Source organism: Notamacropus eugenii, chromosome 7, assembly GCF_028372415.1.
Source record: "Notamacropus eugenii isolate mMacEug1 chromosome 7, mMacEug1.pri_v2, whole genome shotgun sequence".
NCBI classification, from domain to species: Eukaryota; Metazoa; Chordata; class Mammalia; order Diprotodontia; family Macropodidae; genus Notamacropus; species Notamacropus eugenii.
The window spans coordinates 52,531,373-52,544,093 of record NC_092878.1 but is presented as its reverse complement, the minus strand read 5'-3'; the positions used below and the strand labels follow the sequence as shown (position 1 = coordinate 52,544,093).

At 40.8% G+C, this 12,721-nt stretch overlaps 1 protein-coding gene across 1 annotated transcript in view; it reads left to right on the top strand.

Annotated features, from left to right (window-relative positions):
- The first annotated feature begins 1,754 nt into the window (after positions 1-1,754).
- The window catches only part of LOC140513374 (sodium/nucleoside cotransporter 2-like), a 36,164-nt gene continuing 25,197 nt past the window's right edge, over positions 1,755-12,721 (top strand). Inside the window, exons 1-3 of the mRNA XM_072623012.1 lie at positions 1,755-1,835; positions 1,938-2,026; positions 10,182-10,273. Of these exons, the coding sequence (XP_072479113.1) occupies positions 1,755-1,835; positions 1,938-2,026; positions 10,182-10,273 (262 nt within the window). The remainder of the gene's footprint in view (positions 1,836-1,937; positions 2,027-10,181; positions 10,274-12,721) is intronic.

Genomic DNA, 12,721 nt, shown 5'->3' with positions numbered 1-12,721 from the left:
CGGGGAAAGGGGAGAAAAAGAAGGTGGGGCATAATTAAATTCCCCCTCCTCCTCCCCAGTCACGACTTTATCTTCCCACCCGTTTTCTCTGCTGAGTCTTCTCACTCAACTTCATGTTCACTGCCTCAGAAGCGCTCTCCCTAAGGTGTCCAGGACACATCCAGCAGAAACTCACACATTAGGGTAAGCAAGAGGCCTAATTGGTAACTAAATCAGTTAATTCTATTACTGTTCTGGTGAACCTCATTTTATGCAGTGTGTTCCTGATACCTATCCTTGCTTCTGCTGTCTGTTCATGTCTTTTAAAAATCTAAAGTGCTGTAAGTTACTTACTCTTGCCTTTGTTGCCTCTTCATGAATTTTTAAAAACCTGAGGTGCTTTATAAATCTAAGGTGGACATTTACATGCATCTTTTTAGATAATGTCCCATACTGGTTTACCAGAAACATTTCTTTAGACAGGATAGGATGGGTTGGTTGCTTTGGAGGGCCAACTAGATTCCAAGCCCTTAGACAAAGAGAGAGTATTCATAGCTGTTTTATGGGAAAGGGTCTCAAGGAAAAATGGACAATCAAGCAATATTATCCTATAGTCCTCAGCATATCTGCTTCAACCTTGGAACCCTCCCCAATTTTGACTTTTACACTTTCATATCTTTCACACTCACACATATAGACTCACACATACTCTTTAGTTCATACTCAAATGGGGACACCTTATAGAACAAGAATTCATAAATCATTGTACAATTTGCTTGACTCATCATGCATAACTGTTTCTGCTATTCTGTGCAATTATTTGTGATACACATATGGATAATAAACTGTTATATCCCCTGGCATTTTTATTCCCTCATTTCCTTAACCATCTCAGTCTCCTGGTTCCCTTAATCCATTAATTCCCTTGACTGCATTGGCTCAGTTTTCTCAGCCACTGTCCCCTGGCTTCATTCCTTCTCCTGTTTTCCCCAATATCCCTCTCTTGCCCTCTTATATCTCATGCCACCTCCCCACCCTATTCTTTGTGATCCAGTGACAGTGATCTTTGCTGTTCCAACAAGACAGCCATCTTCCAAGTGCAGGCATTTTCACTAGCTGTCCTTCATGCCTGCAATCCTCTCCCTCCTCCTCATCTGTCTCCTGCCTTCCTTTGCTGCCTTCAAGTCCTAACTGATATTTCACCTTCTTCCTAGTTCCTTCTCTGTTGAAGCAGAGAGGTGGCTTAGAACATAGAGTGTTGGATGTGGAGTCATGCAGACCTAAGTTCACATCTGTCCTCAGGTAACTGTGTGACACTTGGTAGGTCACTTAACCTCTATTTGCCTCAGATTTCTCATTTGTAAAACTGGGACAATAAGAGTGCTTACCTCCCAGGGTTGTTGTGAGGATAATACGAGAAATTTGTACAGTGTTTTGCAAACTTGAAAGTGCTACATAAATGCTAGCTCTCTAGGTCTGGGTGATTATCTCCGATTTATCAGGTATACATTGTTTGTACAGTGCACTTGGTATGTTATATCTCCCATTCGACTTTGAGTTTCTTGATAGCAGGAACTAATTTTTTCTTTTGCCTTTCTTTGGAACTCCAAGGCTTAGCACAGTGCCTGGAACATGCTAGATCCTTAATAAATGGTGATTGACGTGACTTGATGCATCAGTAAGACTAGTTGAGGAAAGGTTTCTGTCTCCATTACAGGTTGTTCAACTCAATCTTTAATCTTGTATTTTTTTAGCTTAAAGAAAACTAATGAAAGATGGAAAAAGAAAGAGAGAAAGAATCTGTTTCACCCTCGCCAAGAAAGAATTATGTGGACAATCAGGGACTGGATATCATGGTAATTCTGTTTGTTCTTATATAAAATATGTGTTGGCCTCAACATCATGTCTAAACCATTGCTCCTCTCTCTCACTTATGTAGTCTTTGTGCATACTTATAGGAGGAAGAACCAGATATTGTAGAAACAACAAGGAATGAAGATACAGGAATCAACTTGGGGAATACACCAGAGCTTTCTGCTTTCCAGAGGTGTAGTATGAAATTTCATGGGGATGAATATAAAGTCCTACAAGAATTCAAAAAACCCACTATACCTGTAGTTTTTATTGCCTGCCTCCCATATCTGGGGCTCTCCCCCCCTTATCCGCACCTTTCCTAGGTTCCTTCCCAGGTAAAGTTCAGCCTTGTTCAAGAAGCATTTCATGGTTGGCCTTAATTTTAGTGCTTTCCTTATGTGACTATCCACCATTTATCCAGCATATAGTTTATTCGTACTGTTTGTGTCTTGTTTGCATTAGACTGTGAGCTCCTTGAGAACAGAGACTGTCTTTTGATTTTCTTTGTATTCCTAGCACTGAGCACAGCGCCTGGCACGTACAACGTGATAGTAGGCAAACTGACAAAGTGTACTGGATAGTTTTTGTGAGACATGTTTGTGTGCAACTGTGGATTCTGGGGTTTAAGTGGCCCACAGTTTCCATATGAGTCAATAGTATGACACAATAGGCAGTAGAAACTGTCCAGACAAAGGGAAATGGAAGCCAGGTTTCACTCTGTCCTGGTCAGACCACCACTAGGGCTACTGAGCTCAATTCTGAGCACTACATCACATTTTTCTTCTCTCCTTCCTTTCTTCCTTCCTTTCTTTCCTCCTTCCTTCCTTCCTAACTTCCTTCTTTCCTTCCTAACTTCCCTCCTTCCTTCCTAACTTTCTTCTTTCCTTTGTTTCTCTCTCTTTATTTATGTATTTATTTATTTATATTTTAAAAATGTATTTATTCTTAGTTTTCAACATTTATTTCCACAAGATATTGAGTTCCAAATTTTCTGCCCATCTCTCTCTTCCCCCCATCTCAAGACACCATGAATTCTGACTACTCCTTCCCCCAATATGCCCTCCCTTCTATCACTTCCCTCCCTTCCCTTATCCCCATCTTCTCTCTTTTCTTGTAGGGCAAGATAGATTTCTGTACCCCATTATCTCTATTTTTTTTATTTCCCAGTTGCATGCAAAAGGAGTTCTCAACATTCATTACTGAAACTTTGACTTCCAACTTCTCACCCTTCCTCCCTCTTCACTCATCCCCACTGAGAAGGCAAGCAATTCAATATAGGCTATAAATGTGGAGTTATGCCAAAGGCTTCCATAATAGTCATGTTGTGAAAGACTAACTATATTTCCCTCCATCCTATCCTGCCCCCCCATTTATTCTATTCTCTTGTTTGACCTTGCCCTCTCCAAAAGTGTTTACTTGTAATTCCTCCCTCCTCCCATTATCCCTCTCTTCTATCATCCCCCCCACACCTAACTCCTCCCCTTCTCCCCTGCTTTCCTGTAGTGTGAGATAGATTTTCATACCAAATTGAGTGTGCATGTTATTCCCTCCTTAAGCTAAATGTGATGAGAGTAAGCTGCACTTTTTCCCTCTCACCCGCCCCTTCTTCCCCTCCAATGAAAACGTTTTTTCTTACCTCTTTTAGGAGAGATTATTTGCCAGATTTCATTTGTCCCTTTCTCCTCCCACTACATTCCTGTCTCACCCCTTAATTTTTTTAGATATCATCCCTTCTCTGTGCCCTCTGTCTATATGTATATAATCCCTTCAATTACCCAAATACTGAGAATAGTCTCAAGAGTTCCAAATACTGTCTTTCCATGTAGGAATGTAGACAGTTCAACTTTAGCAAGTCCCTTATGATTTCTCTTTCCTATTTATCTTTTCATGCTTGTCTTGATTCTTGTGTTTCAAAGTTCAATTTTCTATTCAGCTCTGGTCTTTTCATCAAGACTGCTTGAAAGTCTTCTATTTCATTGAATGACCATTTTTGCCCTGAAGCATTCTTCTCAGTTTTGCTGGGTAGGTGATTCTTGGTTTTAATTCTAGTTCCTTTGACTTCTGGAATATCATACTCCAAGCCCTTCACTCCATTCATGTATAAGCTGCTAGATCTTGTGTTATCCTGACTGTATTTCCACATTACTCAAATTGTTTCTTTCTGGCTGCTTGCAATATTTTCTCCTTGACCTAGGAACTCTACGATTTGGCTAAAATATTCCTAGGAGTTTTTCTTTTGGGATCTCTTTCAGGAGGTGATTGGAGAATTCTTTCAATATTTATTTTACCCTCTGGTTCTAGAATATCAGGACAGTTTTCTTTGATAATTTCTTGAAACATGATGTTTGGGCTCTTTTTGTGATCATGGTTTTCAGGTAGTCCCATAATTTTTAATTTGTCTCTCCTGGATCTATTTTCCTGGTCTGTTGTTTTTCCGATGAGATGTTCCACATTGTCTCCTATTTTTTATTACTTTTGGTTTTGTTTGTAATTTCTTGGTTTCTCATAAAGTCATTAGCTTCCATCTGCTCTATTCTAACTTTTAAAGAACAATTTACTTCAGTGAGCTTTTGAACCTCTTTTTTCATTTGGCCAATTCTACTATTTAAAGCATTTTTCTCCTTACTTGCTTTTTGGACCTCTTTTGTCATTTGGGTTCGTCTGTTTGTAAAGGTGATTCTTCATAATAATTTCTTTTATTTTTTTTCATTGTGAATTCACCCTTGTCATTTCTGATAGTAGTAATTTGGTTTCTTTCTTTTTATTTATTTATTTATTTTTCTTTCTTTCTTTCTTTCTTTAACTTTTAACGTTCATTTTCGCAATATTTTGGGTTCCAAATTTTCTCCCCTTATGTCCCCTCCCCCCACCCCAAAACACTGAGCATTGTAATTGCCCCGTCTGCCAATCTGCCCTCTCTTCTATCATCCCTCTCTGCCCTTGTCTCCATCCTATACCACTTTACCTGTATTTCTTATTTCCTAGTGGCAAGAACAGTACTAGACAGTTGTTCCTAAAACTTTGAGTTCCAACTTCTCTTCCTCCCTCCCTCCCCACCCCTTCCCTTTGGAAGGCAAACAATTCAATATAGGCCAAATTTGTGTAGTTTTGCAAATGACTTCCATAATAGTAGTGTTGTGTAAGAACTACTTATACTTCCCTCCATCCTATCCTGTCCCCCATTACTTCTATTCTCTCTTTTGATTCTGTCCCTCCCCATGAGTGTTGACCTCAAATTGCTCCCTCCTCCCCATGCCCTCCCTTCCATCATCCCCCCCACCCTGCTTAACCTCTTATCCCCCACTTTACTGTATTGTAAGATAGGTTTTCATACCAAAATGAGTGTGTGCATTTTATTCCTTCCTTTAGTGGAATGTGATGAGAGTAAACTTCATGTTTTTCTCACACCTCCCCTCTTTTTCCCTCCACTAATAAGTCTTTTACATGCCTCTTTTATGAGAGATAATTTGCCCCATTCCATTTCTCCCTTTCTCCTCCCAATATATTTCTCTCTCACTGCTTGATTTCATTTTTTTAAGATATGATCCCATCCTCTTCAATTCACTCTGTGCACTCTGTCTCTATGTGTGTGTGCGTGTGCATGTGTGTGTGTGTAATCCCATGCAGTACCAGATACTGAATAGTTTCAAGAGTTACAAATATTGTCTTTCCATGTAGGAATGTAAACAGTTCAACTTTAGTAAAGTCCGTTATGACTTCTCTTTGTAATTTACTTTTTCGTGCTTCTCTTCATTCTTGTGTTTGAAAGTCAAATTTTCTTTTCAGCTCTGGTCTTTTCATCAAGAATGCTTGAAAGTCCTTGATTTCGTTTAAAGACCATTTTTTCCACTGAAGTATTATACTGACTTTTGCTGGGTAGGTGATTCTTGGTTTTAGTCCTAGTTCCTTTGACTTCTGGAATATGATATTCCACGCCCTTCGATCCCTTAACGTAGAAGCTGCTAGATCTTGTGTTATCCTGATTGTATTTCCACAATACTTGAATTCTTTCCTTCTAGCTGCTTGCAATATTTTCTCCTTGACCAGGGAACTCTGGAATTTGGCCACAATGTTCCTAGGAGTTTCTCTTTTTGGATCTCTTTCAGGTGGTGATCTGTGGATTCCCTGAATATTTATTTTGCCCTCTGGTTCTAGAATCTCTGGGCAATTTTCCTTGATAATATCATGAAAGATGGTGTCTAGGCTCTTTTTTTGATCGTGGCTTTCACGTAGGCCCATAATTTTTGAATTGTCTCTCCTGGATCTATTCTCCAGGTCAGTTGTTTTTCCAATGAGATATTTCACATTCTCTTCCATTTTTTCATTCTTTTGGTTTTGTTTTGTGATTTTTTGGTTTCTCATAAAGTCATTAGCCTCCATCTGTTCCATTCTAATTTTGAAAGAACTATTTTCTTCAGTGAGCTTTTGAACCTCCTTTTCCATTTGGCTAATTCTGATTTTGAGAGCATTCTTCTCCTCATTGTCTTTTTGAATCTTTTTTGCCAATTGAGTTAGCCTATTTTTCAAGGTGTTATTTTCTTCAGCATTTTTTTGGGTCTCCTTTAGCAGGGTGTTTACTTGTTTTTCATGCTTTGCTTGCATGTCCCTCATTTCTCTTTCCAGTTTTTCCTTCACCTCTGTAACCTGATTTTCAAAATCCTTTTTGAGCTCTTCCATGGGCTGATCCCACTGAGTGGGCTGGGATACAGAAGCCTTGACTTCTGTGTCTTTCCCTGATGGTAAGCATTGTTCTTCCTCATCAGAAAGGAAGGGAGGAAATGCCTGTTCACCAAGAAAGTAACCTTCCATAGTCTTATTTTTTTTCCCTTTCCTAGGCATTTTCCCAGCCAGTGACTTGACTTCTGAGTGTCCTCTCCACCCCCACCTTGCCTCCAGATCCACCCAGCCAGCACTTGGGGTCTGAGATTTAAATGCTGCTTTCCAGCCTCAGGGCTTTGGGCGGGGGCAGGGCTGCTATTCAGTGTGAGATTAAGTTCAGGTGCTCAGGTCAGGGCAGGGCTGCCTCACGGGCTCAGTTCCCTCAGGGGGTTTATGCAGATACCTTCAACAATGGATCAGGGCTTCTGCCTGGTTGGGGAGCCCAGGTCTGCTCCTGCTTCCGCTTCTGCCTCCCGAGGGGGCCTGAGTTATGGGGGTACCCCACACCCCTCTGAACCCCCTGAGGAGACCCTCTCACTGACCCTTGTCACCTGTGGTTGGTGGACCCGCGTGGCCGCTGGAGATTCCGTCCCTGAAGCCTGCTCAGATCCGCTCCTTTCCACGCTGCGCCACTGAGGCAGGGTTGGGCTCTGCTCTGGGTCCGGGGCATGAGAGACCTTTTGTGAGAGGTTTTCAGGCTCTCTGGAGCAGAAATCTCCTCCGCTCCATTGTTCTGTGGCTTCTGCTGCTCCACAATTCGCTGGTGGTTCTTTTTTTACAGATATTTTGCAGGCAATGGGTTCAGAGGTAGTGTATGTGCGTCTTTCTACTCCACCATCTTGGCTCCACCCCCAAGGTGATTCTTTCTTCAGCATTTTTTGTTTCCTTTAGCAAGATCTTGACTTGCTTTTCATGATTTTCTTCCATTGCTCTCATTTTTCTTCTCAGTTTTTCTTCCCCCTCTCTTACCTGATTTTGAAAATCCTTTTTGAGGTCTTCCAGGGCCTGAGAACATTGCATATTTTATTTGGAGGTTCTCAGTTCCTCCAAGGTGGCACAATCAAGGGAGAGGAGTATAGTCCTCTTCTGTCCTATGCCTTAGTCTCTGAGCAACCACAAGCACTCTTTTCTGCCCAGGATCTGTGAGTGGTGTTCCCTCTCCAGAGCCTCCACAAATTCCACCATGCCTGTACTCCTCCTCCCCCCAGGACAGTCACTCAGAACTGAGATAGAGATCATCTGCACAATTCCCCCAGGGTCTTTAGGCCCAGTGCTCCAAAAATGGAAGCTGCTGCTGCACTGGCTGCCACCACCCTGGGGCTGTGGCTGTGGCCAAATCCTACTCCCTTCCAACCCAGGTGAAAGAGCTTTCTTTGAAGGTGTCTGGTGTTTTTGAGTTGAGAAAAGTGGGAACCACAACTGCTGTCCATGATTCTGTGCCCTGAAGCTTGCTCCACTCCTGTCCCAGCCAAGGCTGGGCTGTACTCTGCTGTGAGCCTTGTGTGATAGACCTTTTCTGTTGGCCTTCCAGGCTGTCGTAGGCTGGAAATCTCCTTCCTTTTTTCATTTTGTGGCTTCTGCTCCTCTGTAATTTGTTTAGTCATTTTTACAGGTATTTTATGGACTATGGGGGTACAGCTAGACCAGGTCCATCCTTCTACTCCATGGTCACTGCTTTTTAGAAGGAACATTGACAAAATGAAGGAGTCCATAGGAATATGATGAGAGGATGGTAAGGTTGGGGGGGGTGGGGAGCAGGAATCAGGTGAGCATCAGTTTAGAGCTGGAAGGTGCCTCAGAGAAAGGATGACAGACCAAATCTGAACAATGACAATTCACTATTATTGCCTCAGAATTGGAATTGCTGTGTGGGAGGTCAGATCTGGAACTCTACATGTTTTCTCTTAGCAGGTGCCACTTTCCATAGCTATCCTAGTACTTACTGTTTTCATCCATACTTCTTCAAGTCAAACCTTTTTTCTTCCCAGAGGTTCAGTTCCCTAATCTAGACTCTAGAAGAACCCTCTGGGTTCCAATTTCCTGGATGCCCCTTCATACTTTAACTGCAAATGCTAGATTATCCTCTCTCTTCTCTCTCTCTCTCTCTCTCTCTCTCTCTCTCTCTCTCTCTCTCTCTCTCTCTCTCTCTCTCCCTCCTCCTGCTTCTCCTCCTTCTCCTTCCTCTTCTTCTTCTTCTTCTTCTTCTTCTCTTTCTTCTCCTTCTCCTTCTTCTTCTTCTTCTTCTTCTTCTTCTTCTTCTTCTTCTTCTCCTTCTTCTTCTCCTTCTTCTTCATCTTCTTCTTCTTCTTCTTTTTCTTCTCCTTCTTCTTCTTCTTCTGCTTCTTCTCCTTCTTCTTCTCCTTCTTCTTCATCTTCATCTTCTTCTTCTTCTTCTTCTTCTTCTTCTTCTTCTTCTCTCACCTTCTCTCTATCTCTCTGTTTCTCTCTGTCTCTCCCTCTCCCTCTCTCCTCTCTGTTATTCTTCTGTCTATATCTCTGTCACTCTCTTCTATTTCCTGTCTCTCATGCCTGTCTCTCCTCTCTATTTCTTTTTCATTCTTTTTCCGGTCTGTCCACTCATCAGATTGTGAGTTCCTTGAGAATAAGGACTATCTTTTGCCACTTTTTGCATACCCAGCACTTATAAGAGTGCTTGGCACATAGGGGTGACTGATAAATATTTATTGACTGACTATTTCTTTCTCCCTCTGCAACCTTTGGTTTCACCCCTATTCAAAGGCAGCTTGTTATAGTGAAATGAGTATCTAGGTTCAAATGCTGACTCTGATCCTTCCCTATTGCAAGTTAGGCATAGGCCAAGACCAAGTTAAGTCAGTTAGCGTCAGTTTATTCAGGGTAAAATGAGGGAGCTTTTGACGTCCCTTCTAGCTCTTTTTCTATGATCCTGTGATGCCTGTCTCTTCACATTCGGCCACTTCCCCCTCAACTGATGCAGCCTTAGTTGCCTAGGCACACTGAGCAATTGAATGACACCCTCCTACTGTCCACAAAAAAACTCTCCCTGGAAAAATCACCATCCTCAAAGAGTGAGCAGTTGAGCTCAGAGAAACAAGGTTTGCTTTTTGCCTTGCAGGTGTAAAGGAAGCTCAGAGATATCAGGAACAAGTGAGGAGGGGCCAATGAAGAGATAGGATGATTCTGAAGCCCTCATCCTATTAGGCACCTCCCTACAAACCAGCTAATTAGAGAAAACCCCCTCCCTCACTGGACTTTTCCAGTCTGTAAACACATTTCTGGTGGATTGTTCCAGGGTGTGTCTCTGGGGGGAAGAAAGCCCAGAAGGGCTTCTTGGGAGACCTTTACTTTCCCCCACTTCAGAATGTAACTACTCTGCATTTAGTGACCGTAGGGGACACCAATGAGTGAAAACCTTGTTTGAAAGAGGCAGAATAAACCTATTCCATATTCTGAGGCATCAGGGATAATCTGGGATACCACAGGGTCCAGGGTGAGATGAAGTTTGTTGTTGTTTGGGGCCCAGAAAGGGTAGATTGGACACACACAAAGTCAGTTTTCCTCATACCAAAGACCATCATCTTTTGAGTGAATCCACTGAACAAGGACAGGTTCTGCCTGGAACCAAGGTGTCCCTCCTGGGTTGGGAGTGTAGGAGCTCTTGAGAAGGAGCTGAGGTAATTTTACTTGCTTGCTCTTTGGTCTTTAATAAGGGGGAGCCAGCAGACTTTCGCCAAGGCAAGACAGTTCTACAGAACTCATGCCCAGTTGTTCCGGCAAATCCTCTTGGGCCTCTTATGTACAGGTAAGACATTCTGAGTGAAGTTTTTCTTCAAATATTGAGAAGTGAGAGATGAAATCACTGTGGGATTGGTGCTGTATCACTATAAAACATGGTGCTAGGTGGTACAGTGGATAGAGTGCTGTGTCTGGACTCAAGAAGACCTGAATTAAAATCCCTCCTCAGAAACTTCTTATCTCTGTGATCCTGGGCAAGTGCCTTAACTGCTCTAGGTCTGCTTATGGGAATAATACCCCCTATAACACACAGGGATGTTGTGAGGCTCAAGTCAATGAATATATACAAAATACTCTGAAATATTCTTTTAAGGTTTGCAGAATGTCTTAAGTCACTTTAGTTGAAAGCACTAATGTTGGAAAACATTAGTTCTCCATAACTATATGGGCAAGTCACTTAACCCTATTTGCCTTAGTTCCTTGTCTGTAAAATGAGCTAGAGCAGAAAGTGATAAGTCACTCTGGTGTAGCTGCCAATAAAACCTTGCCAATCATGATAAGTCAGACATGACTGAAACAACTGACCAACATCAACAACAAAACATATAGAAACCATTTCCAAAATCTAATTTTTTACATGACAAAAATTATACATTTTGAGATCATTTACTGAATGGTGGCCATCCCTTTTTATATAACATTCCGTCTCTCTCTATATGCTTCTGACCTCCTACCCTGTTGCTGAACTTGATGCAAGAAATCCCTACTTCTTTTGTTTACAGTATAAAAAATATGTTAAGTTGTATATATCATCACCCAAAGTTAGCTATATAGGTAAATAGTGTATTAGGAAATATCTTATTTCAGATTAGGTTCATAGAACTTGCAAAATAGATGCTTCTGTTTTTGAAATAAATTAATAAAAGCCCATTTTGTTGAATGAGAGGATATTAGTTACAAACTTAGTGCTCCAACATGAACTGAACACTTTCCTTCTTTTACTTTTTGAGAAAAAAGCTTTTGAAAACTGTATACATATTTCATTAAATTTTCCAGCAATCTTCTTTTTTTAACTGTCCCAGAATTGTAGTGAAGTTCTCTGGTCAACTAATCAACCTGATATTTCAGGACAATAAAAATTATAATCACCAGCCAAAACTAAATGGCCCTCATTTTGCCTCCTGCCACCACATTTGTCTTCAAGGCTGTTTAGATCTGTTACTAAGAACTGTTGCATTATCTTTTAACTTTATGATTTGTCTTGCAGCTCATCCAGTCCCTTCTCTTTTTTAATACTCTTGGAATATTTCCTGAATGACACCAGTTATTTGCACCTGATCTTATACATGCCTAACTTTGTCATTTTCAGATCCAAATCTTGATCTGCATGGACCCCTTAGGAAAAAAAAAGTCCTCTTCTCCATCTGAATCTTCTTCCAAAAAATATTTTCCTTTACTTTTCATGGTTCTAGTAACATCCTCTTCAATTTGGGGTTAATCAAATTTAGGAGGCATCTTTATGACACAAAAAGTGGTTTCCTTTTCCCCAACTTTAACAGAGGTCTCTGGTTGTCCCTCAGAGCCAGAGTGGGATGGGCTGTCCTGGACAAGGCTAAGCTGGCCTGGGAGAAGAGAAAGGAAAGAAGGAGGAAGAAGAAGAAGGGAAGGAAGTGAAGGAGAAAATGGCCATGTGCCAGAACCCAGCTTTGTCCATTGTGCTACTTTTCCAGATCAGTAAGCTATCCATCACTTTGCACATTTCTCTTTTTTCCCCAATAATATTTTATTTTTTCCCAATTACATGTCAAAACAATTTTTAATGTTCATTTTTTAAAATTTCAATTTCCACATTTTTCTCTCTCCCTCCCTTATATCACTGTTCCCTGAGTCAGTAAGCAATTTGATATAGGTTATATATGTTCAATCATGCAAAAACTATTGCCATATTAGTCACATTTAAGAAACAGAACCAACAAAAAATTCCTACAAAATAAATATACAGAAAATAAAAAATAATATGCTTTGATCTGCATTCATACTCCACCAATTATTTCTCTGAATGTGGACAGCATTTTTCATTCTGAGTCCTTTGGTATTGTCTTAGATCATTGTATTGCTGAGAAGAGCTAAGTCTTTCGCAACTGATCATCATACAGTATTGCTCTCACTGTGTCTAATGTTCTACTGGTTCTGCTCACTTCACTTTGCATCTGTTCATATAAGTCTTTCCCATTTTTTTTTTAAATCAGCCCGCCTGTCACTTCTTGTAGCACAATAATATTCTATTTTAATCATATGTATATATATATATACACATAATCATAACTTGTTCAGCCATTCCCTAATTGATGGATGTCCCTTCAATTTTTAATTCTTTGTCACTAGAAAAACAACTGCTATAACTATTTTTGGTACAAATAGACTCTTTGCTCTTTTTGTTGTTGTTCAGTTGTTAAGGTCATCTCTGACTCTATGTGATCCCATTTGGTTGTTTGTGGCAAAGATACTGAAGTAG